Here is a 23,722-nt window from a genome sequence, read left to right on the forward strand (position 1 = left end):
AGCATGCAAATGCAAGTAGATATATAGGTACCACTTTGGTGGGAAAATAACAGGGACATGAAAGGAGCCCCCTCGGGCATGCCCTGGGCAATGGTCACGCCACTGGCAAATCCTTTCAATACAGAAGCACCTTGGTAGGTGCTTCTGACACGAAAAAAAAAAATACTCAGCACACTTCTTGAACACCACATTTATTCAGTCCATGACAGTTTGCAGATTACCACTGTGCTAATGATGCACAGTTTACAGAACAATTAGTTTCCCATGGTGTAGCTTGGCTCGTTTACAGCTAAGATGACAGTTCACAAAGTCATACTGAAGAGTGCAAGTTTTAATGATGGCCAGACCTGGTTCCTGAAATAACATAATCTTAATTAGACAAACAAAAAACCAGTGTTAATAAAATACCTGTACTTTACTGAAAAATTATGTAACCTTGGCTTAAAATGATGGGAAAAAATTCAGCAATCAATCCATCAACTATAATATTACACATTCCACTGGGCACTATATAATTGGGATTTCTCATCTGAAGAAAAGATGCCACCAAATGTTTCTAAATCTTCCTCCCCAAATCTGCTCCTGAGTATCATGCAGATTTTCATAGCAGACCTAGAATATACATATGAGATTGCAGTGGGAGGGAAAAGCAGCCCATTATGATGTTGCAGTTAGCTCACTATTTTAGGCACCTTTGGTATGACTGCATATAACATCTATCAATTATTCTGATACAGAAAATGTAAGTATGAATTTTCCAGTGTAAGTTATCTATGAATTTTCCAAAGTTTGTTCCTTTTGCTAATTGTGCCTGATCAAACCTGGATAGATATGCAAACCTAAGTGTTATTTTATGCAAATACATAACTTACTACAATCTAAATAAAGTAATAGCATAATGCTATGCATGTTTACTTAGGAGTCAATCACACTGTGTTCAATGTGTCTTACTTATTATTTAAAATAAACTACAGCTCTTTTGCACTCCATCCATTCCCTTCCAGCTATCAGAGCCAGCATATGAAGGACCAGTAACTATATACAGATAGTCCTCATTTAACAAACATTTGTTTAGTGATGGTTCAGACTAATGACAGTGCTGGAAAACCTGACTTATCACCGGTCCTCCCACTTACAACTGTCAGTGTCCCCACAGTCACGTGATCACAATTCGGACACTTGGCAAGTTCACATTTATGACCGTCTCAGCATCATGTGGTCACCATTTTTGACCTTCCTGGCCAGCTTCTGGCAAGCAAAATCACTGGGGAACTGCATGATTCACTTAATGACCATGTGGTTTGCTTAACACCTGTGATGATTTGCTAAACAACTGCCTCAAAAAAGGCTGTAAAATTGGGTCGGATTCACTTAATGACCACTTCGCTTAGTAACCAAAATTCAGGTCTCAATTATGATTGTTAAGTGAGGACTACCTGTAGTCAGCCCTTCTTATATCCAGTAGCAAAGTTTCAGCAGGCCTCAGCCAGGTAATAGATTTGCATTTTTTGGCATGGAACTGTTATGATTGCTTTCATCACAAGAATGTGAACACCAGCTGCAAGGCAACAGCTAGGATTGCAGCTAGATTCTTCTAGGTATGTCTGGGAGTTGTCACAGATGGTTTATTCACTAAGTTTAAATTCATTAGGAACAAAAAATAATGTCTATTCAAAAATAGTGTTATCTGCAAAAAAGGAAAAACTACAAAAGTAGAAAAGCATATACATGTGAATAAGAAAGTTTAAAATGCTACACAGCTAAAATGGTAAAAAGTTGACTAACCTAACTTAATACAAAATTGACCGGAACCAGATTTAAAACCTATAAAATACCGCTAGCTTGCCCTTGTTATAACATCTGTTTCCCTCAGCCTAGCAAATTGACAAGAGATGATTTCTACCCATCCTCTGAATATTAAACTGACTTGGATAATCCAGTTTAATGGGTTAAATAGAAGGAATAAATAAATTCAGAGGAGCCACCAACAGTTTTTATGGGTACCCCTTACTTCTCCATATACCATACAATTTAGTTTCCACCATGGGGAAAGAAGGAGCCCAGCTAGCCTTAGATGCATGCCTCTAAATCTGAATCTTAATGGAAATACACAGTAAGAAAAGCCTATATTCGGAAGAAGTAGCATTATTTTCAGAGCTCTGTGTACACACTTCACATCAATGACAAATGTAGAACCATTGTCTACATTAAGATCAATCTTGATTAATGGAATATGTAAATATGACAGACCTATATACATTTCCAATTATGCTAGTACTTACTCCTCCTCTTTTTTTCTGCTGCTCTTCTTTCTGCTGACTTTTCACCTAAGGGTAAAATGAATTTCATTACAAAAAGACTGAACAATAATTTCTAATGTATTTAGAAACAAGGACCATATCAGCACAAAGCTATATTTGAAGAAAAAAATGAAGAACCTGAGTATTCAAGACAACTATAATTACAAAAAATCTGTCAATTGGATTAAGACCAGAAATTCTGTAGTCGTAGATGAGAAAATCTTAATCCTTCTACTTCACAATTAAGGCTACTATATGATACACAAATACCTAAGATTGGAACTTTCAGGAAAAACATGTGTAAAACTATATTGTACCACACTGGGGACAGAGCTGCCACACAGATTCTGTAAATAGGAATGCTAAACATGGTTTAAAAATCTGTATCAAGGAATTTCAGTGAAAATTTGAATTACCTTTCAGTGCTTCTTGGTTATTTATTCAATTTAACAATTTATTATTTGGACATTTTGATACTGATGTCACTAATGCTTTGAAATTCCCTATTTGTTAACACTGCTGAAGAATATATATTAGCTCCAAAACCAGTTAACCCATTTTTATAAGAATTTGAAGAAATTAGATTAAATTGATGTTATTTTTGCAAAATTTGGGACATGTTTAATATCCATGAATTGTTTCCTTTAGATTTTAAAGTGAGAAAATTTTCTTTTGTTTGACTTCAGGTCAGGGTTTCTAACTGGGGTTCCATGGAACCCTAGGGTTCCATGAGAGGTCACTAGGGGTTCCCTGGGGGAATCATGATTTATTTAAAAAACTATTTCAAAATCAGGCAACTTCACATTAAAGAGGTAACTTTCATTCTTTATTTTTAGTTTAAGAACACTGTTAATGCATATATACCCTACACATGAACCAAATATAATTTTATAACTCGTAGCCTATATTTGAGCCTGAATATGCAGCAGTTCCCCGAGGCCTGAAAAATATTTCAAGGGTTCTTCCAGGGTCAAAAAGTTGAGAAAGGCTGCTTCAGGTAATGTTTAATAAGGATTGGCTGCAATCACCATAATGCAGTACTAAAACTGCAATTCAGGAGTCAGAATGTTAATTTACATGGCTTGGGCTTTCTCTGTTACTGGTATATTTTTGTGCTAAAATCCACAAAAATCTTTTGTAACAAGGCTGCAGATGTTGTTCCTGAAACCTATCAAGACATCAAGAATTGTGGATAATTTTGCTAAAGATTAGCAAAAATTTTTGCTAAGAATTTTGCTTAAAAAGGATAAATCCATGCATCTTTTTCAGGAGATAGCTGATGTGTTGTTTGTCAACATCTGCATTTTTTTTTAAAAAAAAGGATCAGGAAAAGGATCGGGAATATCCTAATGTCATATTATCCATGTATTTTATTTTATATAATAGAAAAATAAATTCCTTGATTAATGTTGAACAATATACATAAATTGCTTAAGTTGTATGAGAATGTAAAAATATCTATATACAATGAATATAGTATAAGGCAAACTTGGAAGATCTGGTAATCTCTTATAAGAAGAAATTTTGGTGTATTCTCAGTCTAGTAAAGATGCACCATAAATCAAATGGAAAACACATCTTTTACTGTACGTTACTTTGATGCAATCACACTTAAAGGATCCTCAATGCAAATTTGGGAACAGTTTGTCAGGCCACAGATCAATCAAGAATCCCTTGCAATTGTTCCATAATAATAAAAATTCTATTAATATAATCATTTTACCATATATTGTTTATTATTTGCATCCACCTAAATGAAAGTTAGTTGCATGGAATCCAAAATTTAATCATTCAATAGCTGACTATCATAATTTTATTTGTCCTCTATCCCAAATCAATGTAGTCTGTCTAAATTCAAAATTGCATTTGTAACTGCAGTTCCAGAAATCGAGCATATAAAATTTACCTCCAAATTCAATTTTGTAAAATAAGTATCCAGTAAAGATGGCAGAAATCAGGATAGGCTGAAATTCTTTTGAAGGTTTATACATAGCCCACAACTTTGGAATATTAACCAGCATCTGTAAGTTGGAACAAAATAACAGCATTTCAAAGTAAACCAGTGCTTGATATTAATTATAGTTCCTGTTTTTGAAAAACAAAAAGAAAAAGAAAACAGAAGCAGGATACACACAGAGGAGACTCACAAATGGAAGTCTACCTACAAAAAAACATTAACTACATTCTTAAGAAACGCAAGCAGAATTCTTTTTTTGTATTTTGTAGCATTTGCTTTTAAGTATACATTATGGAAACGTTTACAACTTTTGCTGAACATTTTGTCACTGCAGCATTAAGAGTTGTAACACAGTGAAACATAAGATGCTAAGATCACTATACAAGATCACTATAATCAGTATCAGTCCAGAACATTTCTATGAAAAACTTTAGCTAATACATGACTATCTCCCCACAGTGAGATCAGCTATTGGAACTGCATTGCCCATGTTCTCCATCTGGCACAGTTCTTTCTAGTCGAAAACAGCTGTTTGAGAGCCTGGTGCCAGAGATGGAGCCTTTGTATATTCAAAGTTGTATTTTATTAATGACCTATAGGCACTCTTAACTTTAAAAACTACCTCCTCTGAATATGGAGGCTTTATTTAGAATGCAATTAGCCTGTCCTTCATTTACTCAAGAAAGTTCTTTTGGATCACACCTGTGGCCTGTTATCCAGTACCTTGTTTGCCACAGCAATCAACCACAAGCCTTTGGAAATCCACAAATAGAGCCCACCAAGAGTTCTATTAAAAAACCAAGAGCCCACCCTTATTACAACATAGCCTAGCAAATTGTGTCCATTTCACAGGGCCCTTATGAGTTAACCATGATCTACATCATGTGTACCTAGCCAACTGTGGATCCTTCAAGAAATTTTGGCTACGCAAGCCAGAGCTTAGGTCCTACATGAACAAAAGCTCAGGATGAGGCAGCTTCATTCATGACTTTATCACCCAATACACTACACCAGACTTCTCCATGACAGAAATCAATACACAACACATCTGTATACCACACTGGCAAGACCAATCTACATCGGTTTCTATAATAGCTTAGGGCACCACATCAAAAGGGCAATTGAAGCGGGTGGCAGTTTTTACCTCCTGTGGCAATGAATTCGATATGCTCTAGGACCACTTACTCAGGGCTCACTTTTTAACAGAAGTGAGCTACAGCTCAGGAAAGCTTATACCTTTTAATAAGATGTTAGTTGTAAAAGATGCTACCAGACTCCTGAGTTTTTGCCATTATGGACTAACACGGCTCTCCTCCTACAAGGTAGGACTCGGATGTAAGTGGGATAGTAAGTCCTCCAACACCTCTTCCTTTATACTCCCAATCCTTCCCCAGTTATCATAACAGCAGAAACCGGCCACTGACTCCTGTGTCTTCGTGCTCCTCAGAACCATCCCGGTAGCCTTCCCCAGCAACGGAGCGTTAATTCTGTCCACAAATGAGCGGGACACCCTCAAGGCGCACGATGGGGCGCTGCCATCAGGCTCGCATGTACAGGCAGGAAAAGATAAAAAAACAATCTCCTGGGCAACCCCGCTATTCCCAAAAGACATGACCGAACCCACCTTCAAAGTCAGAGAAGCACCAAGAAAAAAAGGTCATAAACGGACGAGTCTAAGAAAGAATGCCGCAAGGGTTGCTGGGTACGGAAGCAGGTTCTGCCTAGAACGCCGCCTCATCCGCCTTTCGCCGTCTACAGCACCCCCTGTTGAGGAGGATCACGCTAAGCAGTCGCGTGCTGCCCCTCAAAGAGCGAGAATACCGAATAAATCTGGGTCTGGCTTGTTTTGTGCAGAGTTCAGTCCTTCCGAGTAAAAGGTGCAATTCGAGGCACAGACATTGATATGCAAGGAAGCCCTGTGGCTTTCTATTTCTCCACGGGGAGGAGCATTAACTGCCAGTTGAGTTTAGGAAATACATTCGTGATTCAGTAAGATTCAGTGCATAGAGAAAAATAAGCCTGTCAACTTCAATAGATCGTATACAAGGGAGATTGAAATACTATGGGCGCTAATACAAGGATAAATCCCAATTCAATTAATTAATTGACGCTTTATTTTGAGCCGACTTCCACAGGATCGGGCTGCCCACGTGGCTAACGCTTCGTATAATCTGCTCCGTCCGTGATACTCTTACGTTCAGCGTGACTCTCCTCCCAAAAAATACGTATGGAATTGCAGCTTGTTTCGGCTTAGATTTTACAATTCAAGCTTACAGTATACGCTTTACACAAGAGTAAGAGTATTCAATGAATACTGATTTCAATAGAATTTATTACCAGGTAAGAATGTACAGGATTGCTACCTTAATCACCACCCTTCTCTCAAAGTAGGGTATGTTGTGTGTTCCTCAAATACAGGTGACTCATCATAGAAGTGCAGCCTATTGAACAGGCACAGCAGTGGTTAAAATTTTTATAAAGACCATTCAGTGTTCACAAATTAAGAATTGACTCATCCGAGTCAACTTCCACTGGCCATGCTGCTTTTGCGAAGGCTAGAATTGTCCAGCACATCTGGAAGGCACCAGGTAGGAGAACACTGCTTAGAATAAACAACGCTTAGGGAGATGCACATCATCTTTAAAATTATATGCAGCTTCATTCTCAGTGGGATCTACCTCTTTATAAGCACACATAAGATGAAATGCAGTTTCATACATCTCTTAAGCCCACTTCCTGTATTTGTCAATTTATCTGTGCAAGAGCTTGTCTTGATTATAAATCTGCAGGTTAGTGATAGATCTGACAGGTTGCAGGATGTCTGGCTTGGCAGGTGAAGTATTACACAGGAGGGGGAGATACATCTGCTGAATTTATTTCAGCTGTTGAGACATGTTGCTGAGATAGTCTGAGGCTTATATTAAATCCAGATAGCAAGCAGTAGAATGATAGGAAGACTCAATTTTAAACTAATCCTTTTTATACTGAAGAGGGTTCATGGAATGCAGTTTTATAGGTTTAGTGAAATTCCAAAGACCATGATTTTGAAATGCACTGTTAAGTTGTATTCATTACAAAACATTGACCCATGATTAACTGAACAGTTAAAATTAATTATTTTAACTGGGTTTGCATCACATGCTGAACTCCAAGCTAGCCAACATTTTAGTTTAGCATTTTGTGTAAATCTAGCTATAAACTGGAATGCCTGATTACTTTTATAAACTTCCCTAGAACAAATTATTACAGTGGAACAGTTACAGTACTAATTAAGCACAGCTTTTTTCAATGGAAGTATGCTTGATTGCATCTTTATGATTGCAGATTTAAGGCTATGTTCATACAAACGTGGGCTTGTTAGTTTGCAGTTAAACAAATTGCTAGTTTGTAGATGAACAGTCTAAATTATAACTACAAAACAAAGTGCAACCTTGTTTATATCAAAGTAAATCCTGGTGAATTCTGCAGCTTGCTTTCTGATAAGATTGCCAGTACATCTTTGGAGGTTGGAAGACACATGTGACTGTTATCTACATGCTTTACCTTTGCAAATATATTTAAACTATTAGCTCGGATAACTAAATTATTTCTGTTATTTGCAGGTAACAGTTGGCTTTCTAAAAAAAACATGAGGGGGAACTGGGTTCACACAACATGCTAGGTCAATCTTCCCTAACATTATACCCTCCATATGTTAGGACCAGAACTACCAATTTGCCTGGTCAGCAACCTGAAAATGCCACCCAAAAAGCACCATCTAAGCGCAATACAAACATGCCCTGACAACCTCTTTTTCTGCTGTGTCCTCATGCCATTACCTTAATCTGATCCCCAATCCATACCTGAGACAGACTCTCTACTTAGTTGCACTTAGTTGCACAACCACTCATTTTTTGTGGTTGATGCAATCTGACATGCTTCACCAACCATTCCATTAGCGCCATGCTCAGGTGATTCCTGGAAGGGGTCAGATCAGCTTCTTTTGGGCAATGCTTGCATTGTGATGTGTGGACAGTCATTCAGGGTGGCTTGGCCTAGGACAGGAGGAAACTGTTCTTTCAAGCCATACTTCCCCTGTACCCATCAGGTCTGCAAGCTGATTAGACTTAACCTGGCTTTAAAAGTGAGATCAGCCTAACAGCAGGCAGGGATTGGATGAAGAGACAGAATCCTGCTTCACAGTGCAGCCCTGTGATCCCATTAGATGTTGTTTTAGTTCTTTTTAAGTAGAAGTCTGGTTTTTTTTCAAATGAGGGCTAAACCCCAGTTTAAAAACAGCCTAACAGACATGCCTTGACTTGCATGGTGCAGCAGGAGCAAGAATCTTGCAAACTTCCCCCTCAATTGTCAGTTTGCACTACATGATGTGGCAGGAGACCTCCTCCCACCCCAGCGCACAAACTCCCACTAACCCTATCAAATGTGCAGTGCAGATAATTCTGCTAGGGATAAGGAATTCCAGAATTCCTGGCTAAGAGTTCTGGGAGCAGGGCCGCAATTAGGGTCTGTGTCACCCTGGGCATACATGGATTCCATGCTCATTTTGGCGCCCCCCCCCAGTTGCAGCCCTGTCTGGGAGATCAAACAAGGCTAAAATGTGATTTGCTAGTTGATGGCTCAGTATGCTGTGAGAATCCAGCTGGTATAGTTCGTGTAAGGTTGAGTTGTGCAAATGCAGCCATTTGGGTTAACTGTGTAAACTATAGCTCAGTTAACCATGAATTAATGTGTTGCACAAGCACGACTAGCTGCAATTGTATGCAGTTAATAGGAATTCACTTACCACTGATCACAGTATGAATTGCTTCTGTGTATACATCCAGTAGGTGTGATCTGGACTGCAGCCCTAAATTAACTTTATGCTCAGCAAACTCACAACATATTAAATCGCTAAGCAGCCTATCACATTTTAACCTAGGTTGTTGAGTGAATATGGTAATATTACTCTATGGTTCAGTATATTATTAAAACCCAGAAAACTGGGTTACAGTAACCGTGGATTACGTGCAAAGCTAACCCATTCCGCACTTGCATGTGTTTTTCCTGTAAGACTGTGATAGTGTATACTGCTGTCTATATTCTCCCTAAACGCCACTGAATACAATCGAAATTGCTTCCAAGCGCAACCCTACGCAATTCTCATAAATAAAGGTCTTTATGTTCAGTGCATTTTACTCCCAGATAAGTGCATAGGAGATAGTTGCCAGACTAAGAAACCAAGATCGAATTTGCAGTTCAGGAAGCACGCAGCTATTGCAGCTTCGCTCAACATTTGCAGAATCTCGGGATCTAATTGGGCAGCCTGGCTGTAGGGGGGCGGGGCCCACTAATGAGTACAGCGCTTGTCGGACGGCTGGTTGAGCTGAGGAGGGATGCTTTCCTTTCTCAGCGGCGTGTTAAGGTTGAGTCATGTTGCGAAAGCTCACCGTAGATCAGATCAACGACTGGTTCACAATTGGCAAAGCGGTCAGTGGGGTGGAATTCCTGGGGGGCGAACTCCGGGCTCCTGGGTTGGCTCTTCACCTCGGTGGACCCGTTGAACAGCAGACGCCTACTGCGAATGTGTAAGTAGCCCGGGACCTACAGCAAAAATTGCGCTTTTGACTGCTCCTCCATCGAGCGCACGGTTTACTGTATGAGCTTCTTGGAAAGATCTAAAACTGCCCGGATTCTTCACTATTGAATGGTGTAAATACAGTAAAGCCCCTTCGGTCATCAAGAGGATGGATTTCTCCGATGCACAAGTTCTAACATTATTAAGCACGATTTGTTTTCCACCTTAGAAATTGAGTAATCCCCTCTGCCCGTAATAGTCTGATGGTGGCCCACCTCAAATCTGCAAATGCTTCTCTGAAGATACATTAAGTTTGAAGACGCTGCAAAGTATTTATTTCTGGAACACACATTGCTTCTGTAAAGCAAGCAGTACCACAGAACTAAATAAGTTAATTTCAGTGCTACCCCAAAAATGATGTGTGTCAATGTGTGCATATAAGAAGTCAACCTGATTGTGTTTATAAAATCATGGTCAGATCCTCAAAGAATATAGTGCTGTTTTCTTGTTTAAAGCAGAGCGAAAAAGGAGTGGGAATTACTTTTTCCTTTCTCATTAGGCAGGAGATTAGAGTTAACTATCAGGTAGCATCTGAGAAATACATTAATGACTTGCTCAAATTACTTAATCAATTGGGCTCAACTTGGCCATCTTGGTTAACAGACTATATAAACTTCAAGCAGCACAATTGTCTGTCTGGTTTTGGTTTTAAACATTTTTAAAGTTTCCCATTCTCAGCTAATCACATCAGTTTTACCAAACACCTAGACTGGGTTCACAAATAGTGCTAAGCCATGATTTGCTTATGGTTTATTTAGTAAAACACAATTGGTTATGGGCACACCACACACCAACCTAAACTCAGGCCACAGCAGGGCTTACAATAATGTGTGTATCCAGCTATTATGTGGCTGAGCATCATATGTGGCATGCTAGTAACTCTTAGAGAACTCTTGCATCCCTGTCTGTCCCATAGAAATAAATTGTCTATTTCAGGAACAAATAGGACTAGATAGATCTTGGGTTTGATCAGTACTGCTGTTTTGATTATTATCTTTTGATCTCGTTTATTACCTGTATTTGTAAGCTGTTTTATTATTCATAGAATTCTGTAGTAGTTCACAACTGTATAAAAGTGATACAGTTTTAAAACTTAACATGCCAGATATTGATGAATTAATAGCTTGGGAAGACCAAGATAAAAGATGCCAGTATTTGTGAATGTGACAATTTCTTGCTTGCTCTCCTCATCCAAATCATTCGCAGAGTCTTGCTCTGCGAATGTGGAATTACTGTACTGTATGGCTATAGTTCTCACAGTCAGTATGAGCCTGTCAGATGGTTTTTCAAGCAAAACATGCTGTGTGTTTATCAAATTTTAAATTCTAAGAGCATTGTTTTTTATCTATGTACTCTCATTTGCCTTTATATGGAGAGTTTAAAATCTAATAGCTATATTACTTAATATGATCCTCTGAGGTAATGTTAGCTTGTTTAAATTATCACAGTGTGATTGTTTTTGTAGAGTAATGCACATTTTAACTGAAAATAAAACAAATGGGATCTCTTTTAATGGAAAAACAGCCAGAAAAATATTTGAATCTCACGTGAATTAGCATCATATATATTTTTTCTTGTTGCCTGTTTCTAACGTAGGGCTTGCAGTCCTGAAGAACGATACATTTCTCAACATGTTTACTAAGAAGAACATCACAAATCAAATGAGATTTATTTGCTTTTGCAATAATATTTTTCTTTGTTGCTTTAACTTCACAGTTTTATAGCATTGTTTTGCAGTCAGTGAGGCAAAAGAACACTGGTGTGAAAGAAGCATCTTGCTGCCCCCTTTTTCTGTTACTTCCTAATTTCCACAATTGTGGTTTAATAATTGTTTTCAGTGCAGAGCCTAACCAGGGTTTCCCAAATCAACACTGTTGAGGAAATTCATACAACACAAATTAGCCAACCATGTTTTAGTCCAGCATGTTGTACATACTGAGCCATTCGACTTAATATTCCTAAATTAGGCTACTGTTAGAAATTACACCCCATGGAAGCTGACTAGTTCTGTATCTGCAGACCTTTCACTGGCAGAAGCATTTATTTAGTCAGATTTTTAGCCCTCATACACATCTATATACATATTAATCTGATCCATAACTTTTTGAAACATTTTATGACCATAATTTGGTATAAAAATATGGTACTATTTTAGCAATTAAAAAAGCCCAGTTCTTTGCAAATCTAGATTTTATCATTCATCAGAAATTACAGCATAAAATCTACTTCGGTGTGTTGCTCCTGGGTATTTCTCTTTTTTAGGTGGATCTGAAGCAAAGGAAGAAGGATTCTTTTTGGTATTGAAGATAAAGATTTGCAAGACTTAATATCTTATTATTGTATCTGCTTTTCTGCCAGACTATTGCAGATAAAGGAACTTTGGCCTATATTGCCATTTTTTAGAACCTGTGAATGAATGCCCTCTCAAATTACCCTATTTGTGGAGAAACTTTTTACTGAATTTCTGCAGGATGAAAATAAAATTACGCATATTTTGCAGAGCTTAACCCCCCCCCCCCCAGGTTTTAATTTTGTGCCAGTGCAAATAATACTACAGTGTTTCTCAACCTTGGCAACTTTAAGATGTGAGGACTTCAGCTTCCAGAATTGGCTGGCTGGGGAATTCTGGGAGTTGGTCCACACATCTTAAAGTTGCCAAGGTTAAGAAACACTGCTCCACAGTATCCCAGATGTAGACTCGTGCCAGGGCATTGTAGAGGGCACATGGTAGCCACTATAAAAGAGAAATATATATTTGTCTTAAATCTGTGAAATGCACACATTTTTTTCCAAAGGTGTCTTTTGGGTGCTAGTGTACCTTTGGCATCTCTTACTGCTTTTTTCTTTTTATTAAAAGGCAAAAGATGTTGCTCTTGTTGTGACCTGTTTTAGGCCTGCATAAAGCCTGTCTGTTTCCATAGATCCAAATAAGGGATCTATAACAAAATGGAGAAATAGTCATTATCTCTCTCCTTTAACTTTTCAGATTTGAATTCAACATCCTCATTTTGAAAAGATTGCATGTAAGCAAATTGCAAGATAAAAATCTGTCATGTCTTTCACTGTGATTAATTTTCAGAATGTTGTCAAGTCTTTAATTGTTACTGCATGCTTAGAAGGGCAAACTAAATGGTATATACATATTAAAGGGAGCCAACATAGCCAGTTAAGATGGTGGACTCAGAGTGGGAAGGCTCAGGTTTGGGTCCTCCCTTAGAGAAGCCAGCTGGGTGAGCTTGGACTAGTTGTTCCCTCTCAGCCCACATAAGCATCAGGCTGTGTGACAAGACAGCTGCTAACCAAACCCCTCATGGCATCATGCATTGTTAAGCTTTGCTGTAATTAGGTACGTGCAGTGCAGAAATAAGGGGACCCTGCAACCATGCAAGATTAATGCCAAGGAAAAGGACAAAATATTAAACCTCCATAAAAAAAGCTGTGCTATATGTATTTGGTTGGAAGGATCATAATGCAACACTTAATTAGCATAAAGCAACCATCCTATTTATTTATGGACTATCTATACTAGCTGTAGTTGCTATTAAGTTTAAATTTGCATTCATGAGGATAGTGGGATGGGAAAATAATTTTGGAGTACTGAATCATTACAAGATGATTATAGCCATAGCTGAATTAATACTAGGGAAGCGAAAATAATTAACTTGGTGGGTAGTAATAGGGAAGATTCCAGATTCTGTGAGAGAACGTTGGAAGGATGCCTTGTGTATTCTTGTCAACATAGCTGGATACAGTTGGGATTTCCTCTTTGTCCATTTTCCTGCAGTTGGTGCTGGATGCTGCAAGTTGTCTGGAGCAATTTATATTCCAAACATCAGCCAGTTGATCTGGCTGAGCTTCTTTTTCCTGATTAGTAAGGAACTCTTTTAAAACTTGTTTGAATATGTAAACAATTTCCCAGGGTAAAACATCATTTTCTGCTAGAACTTCTCGAAATCTAGAAAAGGAAAAAGAAGGAAGAATAGGCAACCGTTTTTAAAAAAAAGGGAGGGGGGAGAAGATATTCAATCCTATTTCGTGTTGCCTTCTAAAGAAAGAAAAAGGAATAGGAAAGAATGATGCTTGCAGTACAAACAGATGAAGCATTTTTTTTTCTGTGTTAAGTTGTCCAAGCAAGTTGATTCAAACTGACATTTCCCTGGAGCCCTTTTCTAGGATCAGAGAGAAAACACTGAGTTGTTCTGGGTTTCGTGTTGTTTTAAATTCCATATGCTGTCTTTATGGGTGAGTCTATATATACTGTATAAAGAATGTTGAATGAAGAATTGTTGAGAAACTTGTTTTGTGACCAAATCAGTCTTAACCTTATCAAAATTGCCCGAAACAAATGTGAGTCAGGCTCACCAGACTCACATTTATAATTACGATCGTACCATGCAGATTTTAAAGCTGGGCACAGGATAAAAATATAGTCTATGAATATGATGAGAAATGTCTAGCAAAAGGAATACACAAATTAGCTCTCTAAATAATAAAGAGCTTTGAATATGTAGTAAGCAATTGAGTGGTGTGTGCTGAATTACTACATTTAATTATTTTGCTAAGCTTAACAAAGATTCTAGACAGCTGAAGATGAATTCTTTTTCTATTACATTCTGGGGGCAAATAAGTCTTGGAAGCTCCTGCATTGCATGCTATTCAATTGAACAAATGAAATCCTAGCAGTGCTTTTTGAAATGCCACAACCAACTCATAGAGACTTACAGAGAGGTTGCATGTGTTGCCAGAAAGTATGTTTTAATTTGAAGCCGTTTTCTTTTAGATACAACATTTAACACGACGCTGCAGAGATGGGATCCCTTTTCCCCTTTCCTAAAGCTTATGTAATACTACATCGATAAAATAGATTTACCTGCTGAGTATGATTCCAGTTTGACATGGTTGGATTTGAGAGCAAAGAGCTTCAAGCTGTCGTTGTTCAGTAGCTGGGATAGTTATTTGAAGATTTTGGTAGCTCTTCATCCCATTGTAATCATGTTCAGCTTTCTGAACTGTGTGTCCATTTTCAATCTCCTGTATCAGCCGTTCACGTTCTTTCAAATGCCATTTTAGTTCTCTCAGAAGTGTCTTTGTCACAAGTTCTGAGCCAGGGTATTGTCCACTTTTGTAAGAATAACTTTTTGGCCATTTCATCCAGCCGAAGAATGGCATTTTGACAACTAATTAAAAAATAGAGACAAAAAGAGACACACACCTACTGATGTTAAAAGGTAAGCTGAAATTTGGTCCTCAGGGATTTCATGAAGGCGGGATAAAAATAAAATAAATAAAATGTAATTTTACCCATTTTACACATAGGCAGTTTCAAACTGCAAATCTATCCATGTTCAAATGGAAGGCCAGTTTAACTCAGTGGATTTTAATTCTGAATACCTTATGCATAGGATTGTGCTGTCAGTAACAGTGCGATCAAAATTTAATCATTTCCCTCCCAGAAATAGGTTCGATGCTTAAGATATTCTGGTTTAGCTGTCTTCTGTTTTATTCTGTCCTGGGTATGTTGAATCTTTGTAGTACTTTTTGAAGTAATTGGCTAAGTCCATCCCAAATAATTCAATTGTTATTTTAAAAAAAAACAAAGATAGATAATTAAGGTATAATATTCTGTATGCTCAGTCTAAATGTAAACAAAACAGAACAATTCAAAATCTAGATAATACCTACAAAAAAGTAACATCTAACGAGAAAATTTAGATTTTAGAGAAAATACTAGTTTTTTATAACAAATTTATATATATTTACAACAGGTTTTTAAAATTACAAATACAAGAAAGAGTCTTGTGGCAAACTAGCACATTTATGCAATTAAAATATGTTAGTTTTTATGGAGTCACAAGATTCATGGATTTTTGGAGCAGCTCTTAAAAGCTTTATATTTTAGCCCATCCAAAAATTTTAAATAAAATTATTCTTATACTTACTGTACTTGTAGAAAAGAATCTCTTTCACCAATAAGGCTATAGGCGATTTCTGCTTGATGTGGTGATTGTTTATTCCAGCATGCTCTGTCTGAGACAAGTATTCCTCATTTCACCCACTTAAGAAAAGTGTATGATAAATGCCACATACATGATTTTCAATTATCCCAGCTTCTAAAATAACTTAATTCGTTCTAACAAGAGGAAACCAGAACCCTCCGACATGGATTCTTCTGAAATTCTTCCTGCAAAGCCCATTCAGAGTTTCTGCCTTTCCGCATAGATTTTGTCTTGAGCCAGCAAGAACAGTTTCAGTAGCTTTCTATGGATGCTAAATGTATTTTCTGTAGTCATATAAATAATTGTAGTCTGAAGCCAAGCCAGATGTGCTCCTAGCTAAAGTAAAACTGTCGGTTGGATGATGTGATGCTTGGATGTGCATAGCCGTAGGTCACAGTTCACTGCTGTATTTTTATGCCCTGTTGTGCTCTAAAAATAACCCAGTTGCCTTTTGTCATTGGACTAAACTTTTGGGCAATTTTGACTGGATTTGTGGTTTGCTTCTTTGTATTAGTTTGGGGTGCAGGGACAAGAGAAATTATTATGCTACTCAGTTTACCTGTTCACCGTTATCGATACCTGTATGGATGCTAAAATTAACAAGACTTTGTGCAAGCTCAACTCAAGTAAATTTATGTCAGTTTAAGAGTACTAAGCAGTGTACAGAGAAATTCTTAGCATATACTGTCTGGTTAAATTAATCCTTCAGTATTTGCGAAGTTCTTATTTATAGTTCATGGCTGTTAGCAAGTTTGTGAATTTTTTTTTTAACCTAATGCGTGTATTTAAAGAAGCGGCTTGCTCCTCTAGCCTTTCAGAGAAACTATGTGAAAGTTATGCTTTTTAAGAATTAGCATCCTAATGTCAAGAAGTCAGTGAACTTAGAAGTTGCCTTACATTATAGCATCATAACTCTTTCTCCATCTAGATCAATATTGCATATTTTACAACAAGCTTCATGCATTGCACTAAATTAGGCTTCATTGAATGAAGTACTCTATAGTTGGATTTTTATAACGTACAGCCATAAAGCAACTATAGTATATGAGGCTTTGGGTATTGTTTCTTTCATGTCTTGTCTTTTCTATTACTGTACCTGCTACTTCATCCTTTGCACCGGAACCTGGGACATGGGAATCCTGTTTATGCAAAACATTTGTTTCACCATGCAATTGAGGTCCTGCCAAGTAACTTAGATTTCAACTCTGTTGAGAAAAAATATTTGTATCTGATCCTAGATTTTCGTTCCATATTTGAACATACCTTATCTCTTAGTTTGCCTTTGCTAGATTCAGGTTGGGTAGGGGGTTGAGTAGGTAATTTCCACTTTAATATTATCTATTCTTAACACAAAAAACCTCAAACAGCCATTTTGCCATTCCCCTTACTGGATTTCTCGCTATAAATATGAAGAGCAAATATGGAATACATCTTAATTCCTACTTCCTCCTGGTGTAATTTTCAGTGGTAATAGTCTCTTTTTATAAGAATTGGTCTCACCTGGTTAATCCCCTTTTCAGAAGTGTTGAATTGAACTGTTGTAGAAGAATAGTCCTGCAAATCTGGTCTAGATGTCATGCTATATAAAGGGTGACATCTGTGGCTGTTATTAAAGCTGATATTGCTTATATGTTGGAAAAATTCAAATGCCAGTACTAATCATCCTCAATTGGAAGGTTTTCACATTGCATTGTATGTGGTGCTATAAAAAGTGGGGAAAGGAGTTGGATGTAGAATGACAGAATGCCTTTGCAAATTTTCAGACAGAATTAAAATGTTCTTTGCCATCTCTTTGCTGGCATAGTTGCCAGGTCAATACACTCTTTTGTTGTTGTGAAAGCTAAATAGTAGTGATAAGTTGCATTAGAAAAAAGAATATACTTTGCATAATGTGACCCACTCTGCAGAAGAATCAATAAAGTAAAATTCTGCAGGATTAAAGATTCAGAAAACAATCTGTTGGAGATGCTGGATTGCTTAAACACTATGGACAGAAAATGAAACATATTTTAAATATATTTAGAATTCTGATTTCTTGCTAATACATTGTTGTAGTGGCCTTATTTATTTATTTCATTCAAATTTTATGGCCACCATCTCAACAAACTGGCTCTGAGTGGCTAATGACAGTTAAAACCAACAAAGAACATGAAAGAAAGACAAAATAAATACACAATCAGTATTTTTTTAAAAAGATAGCTGTTAATATAACAATTTCATGGGCTCTAACTAACACTCTGACCCCATGCCCGGGAACACAGCAATGTTTTCAGATTTTTGCGAAAAGCCAACGTGGTCAGGGCTAATCTGATCTCTGAGGACATGATGTTCGGCAGGGTGGGTGCCATGACAGAAAAGGCTCTCTTCCTGAGCCCAACATTCTATAATGGACAGGACCTGTGGTATGCCTCTCCTGTTGGATCTGATGGGAGTGGTGAACACAATTGGAGAAAGGAGATCTCACAAATAACCTGGCCCCATGCCATGAAGGGCTTTATAGATAACCATCAGCACCTTGAATTGACACTGGAAGCATACTGGCAACCAATGAACCTCATGCAGAACAAGGAGTGCTGCCCACAGGGCTGCACATTGTATCAACTGCAGTTTCCAGGTGCTCTTCAAGGGCAGCCCCATGTAGAATGCATTGCAGTAGTCCACTTGGGAGGTGACTAAGGCATGAGTGATTGTGAGCAGAGCTTCTTGGTTCAGCAAAGGACACAATTGACAGAAGTCCTGGCTATTTCTGATACTTTTCTTCAGACAAGAGCCACGAGTCCATGAGGATCCCCAAATTGCACACTAGTTCTGTTTGGAACAAAAGATGGGAAGTCCCCAGAGACAGGTGGATGGGGTGAACTTAACTCCAAAGCTACTCCGTCTTGCTTGGGCTGAGTTGAAGCCTGTTCTTCCCCATCCAAACCCCTACAGTCTCCAGACACCAAAACAGAACGTATCCTTACAGCAGATGGTGTATGATTGAACAGTACTAAGTTTTTCAATGATTTATTGTATTTTGAAATAGATATGCACCTGAAGGATAATGCCTAGAATACCCTTTTTCTTCATGTTCTCCATATGTGCTGGCTAAGAAATCTAGGAGTTGCATTCACCAGTTTGGAGAAGAATGACATTTTGGAATGAAACTGGCTGGATTCATGAGACTTGTATCATATTGTGATTTAGCACAATGTGTGAATTGAGTATTTCATGAATATTGCTGTGTTATGCTATGGTCTTGACAAATGTAATTTTTGCATCCACCAAAGAGATTTCACTTGTCTCTGGATTGGGTTGTTGCTAAAGTGTGGAACACTTGTCTTTAATGGCAGAGATTTTCATTTGTATCTGCTATGATATTTGGTATTTCATGCTTGTTCCACACAAATTGATACTTCTGGTACCTCATTTTAAGAAACATGGGTGTGTATGATTTCAGCTGGCATATAACTCGAGGCTCATTTTTTATTTTATCCAGAACACTACATAAAGCTGATTCCATTACTTATGTAAGATTGTATGTATATTATTTTGGTAGCTGGTTGCTTAGTTTTAATCTTTCTGTGTTTTACTTGTACTATGGGGATAAAGGGGCTTAATTACCATTCATTATGGCTTTTTCATTCAGTTGAAAAAAGGGTGGGAGAATTGTTGTGAAAAAGGAGAGGAGTACATGCTTTTTCTAGGAGAAACAAATCCCAGAGTTAATTGGCATCACCAGTTAAAAGGATCAGCTGATATGGAAAAGATACTTGCCTAAGATTCTGGTCATTGTTGCACACTTGCCTTCCCCAATCTGATGAACTCTAAATAGGTTGGGATCATAATTTTCAGAATTCCCTGCAGTCAGCAAAGGTTTCTATGGCAAATGTGATTTTTTTTTATGTTGAGATTGGCCTTCTAATCTTACAGTCATAGCAAAATTTAGTTGGAAAAAAAGTACCTGCTTAGCTAACTTGTTTTTCTTTGAAATGAATAGTAATTAAGAGTACATGTTTGTATTCTAAAAAAACCCGGCATAATACTGTTTTGAACAATGTTGTTATGTGGAACATAACATCTTTAGACATAACAGTATGGTGTCTGTTATGATAGACTCACCAATTAAGGGGTGGGGTACCAGTGATGCCTGAAGTTTTATATGCCCCTGGCAAGATGTGTTTAATGTATGGAATGAGAAAGGAACTTGTTTGTAATATATGTCTCAGAAGTAGGTCTTCAACAGCTTTATGTCATAGTGGCCAAACATCAAAAAGGAATCCTGTTACTAGGTCTTTTATTAAACTAGCCAAGCAGCTGGTCTCCCTGTGCCATAGCATTTTTAAATATTGTTATGCATTGTGCTGTAGGACTGCTTATTAGTCATAATTTTATTTAGAATAATATATATGTATGTTAAAGTACAGCATTTATATCAGAGTGCATGCTTTGTGGGCTAGCCAGGCTTTGATGGACTATTTATCATCTATACGTGATACCATTCTATATAAAGAGAGCCAGTTTGGTGTAATGGTTAAGACACCAGGCTAGAAACTGGGAGACTGTGAGTTCTAGTCCTGCCTTGGACCAGTCACTCTCAGCCCTAAGAAGCAGGCAGTGGCAAACCATTTCTGAAGAAACCTTGCCAAGAAAACTGCAGGGACTAGTCCAAGCTGTCACCAGGAGTCAACACTGACTCAAAAGCATCCCCCCCCCGCCTGAATAAAGGTATCAATACATATTAAAACTACCATGGATCAGTATAACTCTGCTCACAGTTACTCATGCCCTGGTCATCACGCAGTGCCTGGGGTGGGGAGGGGGGTAGTCAATCCTGGCTGGCACCTTAGAGTGCTCCCCTTATATTTACGATCTTTTGTAGCTGTCTGGATTTTTATCTTCTATTTTTATTTTTGTATTGTATTGTATTATACTTTATGTATTATTATAATTACTGTTTTTAATCCTTAATTGACTAACTTACTGTAAACCGCTCAGAGTCACTCTTTGGGGGGAGATGGGCGGTAGTATAAATTTGAGAAATAAATAAATCTTCCAAATGGACTACTGTAACATGCTGTACATGGGGCTGCCCTTGAAGAGTATCTGGAAGCTTCAGCTGGCACAGAATGCAGCAGCCCGGGCAGTTATGGGTGTTCCTAGAAGGGCATGTATTACATCTCTGCTCTGTGAGCTGCATTGGTTGCTGGTTTGTTTCTGGGTGCAAGTCAAGGTGGTGGTTTTGACCTTTAATATGGGGGCATGTTATCTGAGGGACTGCCTCTCCCTGATTACTTATACCCATCCTGTCAGGTCCAGCAGGAGAGGCATGTTGTGAGTCCCATCTGCTAAGGAGTTCCATCTGATGGGACCTAGGAGATGAGCCTTTTCTGCTGTGGCACATCTGCCCTCTGGAACATCATATCCCCTAAGGTGAGGTTAGCCCCAATCCTTGCGGCCTTTTGGAAGGCCCTCAAAACGTGTTTTTTTCATCAGGCCTGGGGATCTCCTGGCAGCAGAGAGCCCGTGTATTGGTTGCACCATGTATGACATTTTAATTAACCCTCTCACAAACTTGTTTTTATTTATGTTAATTATTTAATTGTTTTAGTTGGTTTTTATATTCGGTTTTAATAGATGGTTTTATTGTATGCCACCCAGAGTCACCTTGTGTGAGATGGGCGGCGAAATAAATTTGGTAAATAAATAACTATTAATGGCAGTGTCCTGTTATTAATATAGGTAAAGGTAAAGGTTTCCCTTGACGTAAAGTCCAGTCGTGTCCGACTCTAGGGGGCGGTGCTCATCTCCGTTTCAAAGCCTTGGAGCCGGCGTTGTCATAGACACTTCCGGGTCATGTGGCCAGCATGACTCACGGAACGCCGTTACCTTCCCGCCGAAGCGGTACCAATTAATCTACTCACATTTGCATGTTTTCGAACTGCTTGGTGTGCAGAAGCTGGGACGAGCAACGGGAGCTCACCCCGCCGCGCGGTTTCGAACCGCCGACCTTCCGATCGACAGCTCAGCGGTTTAACCCGCAGCGCCACCGCGTCCCTATTAATATAGCATGCCAATAATCATGCCATTAGATAATGACCTATGCAGTAGTTTCATGCCATCCCTTTGAGTGAATGAACAAGAAAGAAAGATGGAGTGAGATCTGCTGAAAGGCAAAAAACCAGAAAGGTTCACTCAGGAAGATTTCAGCATATGTAACATGTGGAAAAGTACCAGAATGAAAAAAAGCAAGAGACAATTCCCCAAATAGTAGATGATTCCCATCTGAATTGGATGAGGCAATGGTACTCTGGTGGAAAAGCATCATGTGGTGTGAGAAAAGGGCCAACTTGGGAATTGTCAATTTTTTGTGGGCTGGTCAAACCTTGGGGCCATCGCATAAAATGATTGTTCCATGTGAGCATCCTGCCTCATTTTTTCTGGAATTCAAACCTAGTGTAGCCTAGCTAAACTCAGAGTTAGAACATGTGTGAGACGGTTTGAATTAATGCCACTTTATAGGTTCAGAAAGTAAGCAGTAGGTGTTACGAATCTGCATTTGTTGCTATGCGATCAGATTAAGAAAAAAAGTGCTGGGGGTACTCTGTGGCCTTCTGTATGGTGCGGTTATTTATTTAAAAGCAATTTTATCCCCCTATTTAAAAAATCTTGAAGTAGTTTACAGTGCCCCATCTCTCTTCCGTTTTAGCTCATTGTAGAAACTGAAGCTTTAAGTGTCATATGGTTTTGAATACCAGCTTGCCATCTAGAAAAACAATGACACTTTTTGTGTGAAAATTGGTTGAAGTCTGCTCAGTCTTTTTCAGCATTTGTTGAAACATTAAACAGGTCAGACCCTGGAACATCGTGTGCCTTAGGTTAAAGCTGCATTGTACATTTTTGATTGAATTTCAGTATTTTGCATCTTAAAATTCATGTTTGAATGGTGTTTCAGGGTTATTTCATACATTTAACTGAGTCAAACAGCAGAAAGTATCAGCTGCCTGTAGCTTTCTAGTGAGCATATCTGTTTGATGTATACTGTATATTGCTGTAGTCACTGGTTTTAACAGGCTGTCTGAAAATCACGAGTGAGGATGTCATCTGGAGGAGACTGTTCCACAGGGTTGGTGCCACAACTGAAATACACTGATTTCCTGCCCCCTCCTGAATCTCCCTTGTGATAGGAATCCTCTATATCCCTCCTTAGGATGTGCACTGGCATGCTGAACAGATGAGTCAGTTTGAAACAATGATCCTGCAAGTATTCAGGTGAAAAAGTGAAAGGGAAAGGTCCCCTGTGCAAGCACCAAGTCATGTCTGACCCTTTGGGGGGATGCCACTTTCACGACGTTTCCTTGGCAGACTATAGCGGGGTGGTTCGGCATTTCCTTCCCCAGTTGTCACCTTCCCCAGCAAGCTGGGCACTCATTTTACTAAGCCAGATACGGCTTTCTGGGTCAAAATCAGCATTTTGAAATGTACCTGGAAGCCTATTGCTAACCAGTGCAGAGCCTACAGCATTACTGGAATGTGCAGGTAGTGGCTGTCACCTGCCAATAACTAGGCTGCTATACTTTCTATCAATATTCTGAGTAGTCTTCAACAGCAGCCCCTTGTAGAATGCATTGCAGGAATCTGTGTGAGATGTGACGAGGGAGAGTTACTTTTGCCTGGGCCTCTTTCTCCAAGAAGGATTTCAGCTGGCAAACCAACCCAAATTGGATAAAGTTCTCCTTAGCCATGGTCTCCACTTGCTTATCTACCAGTAAGTGTAAGTCTAGGAGGACCTTCAATTTAGGGTACTGGTCCTTCAGGGGAGTGTTACCTCATTCAGAGTCACCACTGGAGAAGATAGAGTACCTAATGGTTTCTA

General features: G+C 38.6%; 2 protein-coding genes and 1 long non-coding RNA gene across 3 annotated transcripts in view; 1 reads left to right on the forward strand and 2 right to left on the reverse strand.

Annotated features, from left to right (window-relative positions):
- Window positions 1-175: 175 nt before the first annotated feature.
- LOC134488120 (uncharacterized) lies at window positions 176-5,990 on the reverse strand. Its single transcript, XR_010066936.1, has 4 exons — window positions 5,882-5,990; window positions 4,207-4,321; window positions 2,283-2,327; window positions 176-354 (listed from the first exon to the last, which is right to left on the reverse strand). It is a non-coding gene; the product is annotated as an uncharacterized LOC134488120 (long non-coding RNA).
- Window positions 5,991-9,666: 3,676 nt separating this feature from the next.
- TDRD9 (tudor domain containing 9) overlaps window positions 9,667-23,722 on the forward strand; it is a 94,821-nt gene continuing 80,765 nt past the window's right edge. The window contains exons 1-3 of the mRNA XM_063290390.1: window positions 9,667-9,767; window positions 10,330-10,341; window positions 22,920-22,937. Of these exons, the coding sequence (XP_063146460.1) occupies window positions 9,667-9,767; window positions 10,330-10,341; window positions 22,920-22,937 (131 nt within the window). The remainder of the gene's footprint in view (window positions 9,768-10,329; window positions 10,342-22,919; window positions 22,938-23,722) is intronic.
- RD3L (RD3 like) lies at window positions 13,529-15,040 on the reverse strand. The gene is made up of 2 exons (XM_063290389.1): window positions 14,742-15,040; window positions 13,529-13,826 (listed from the first exon to the last, which is right to left on the reverse strand). The coding sequence occupies exons 1-2, from the start codon at window positions 15,038-15,040 to the stop codon at window positions 13,529-13,531; spliced, it is 597 nt and encodes a 198-aa protein (XP_063146459.1).

This window comes from Candoia aspera, chromosome 1 (genome assembly GCF_035149785.1).
Source record: "Candoia aspera isolate rCanAsp1 chromosome 1, rCanAsp1.hap2, whole genome shotgun sequence".
NCBI classification, from domain to species: domain Eukaryota; kingdom Metazoa; phylum Chordata; class Lepidosauria; order Squamata; family Boidae; genus Candoia; species Candoia aspera.

What these genes read in the sequence shown, in the direction of transcription:
- RD3L (XM_063290389.1), bottom strand. Translation starts at nt 15,040, where the DNA reads ATGCCATTCTTCGGCTGGATGAAATGGCCAAAAAGTTATTCTTACAAA. An exon ending in ACTGGAATCATACTCAGCAG is followed by an intron (nt 13,827 to 14,741) that starts GTAAATCTATTT and finishes TTCCTTTTCTAG; the next exon opens with ATTTCGAGAAGTTCTAGCAG.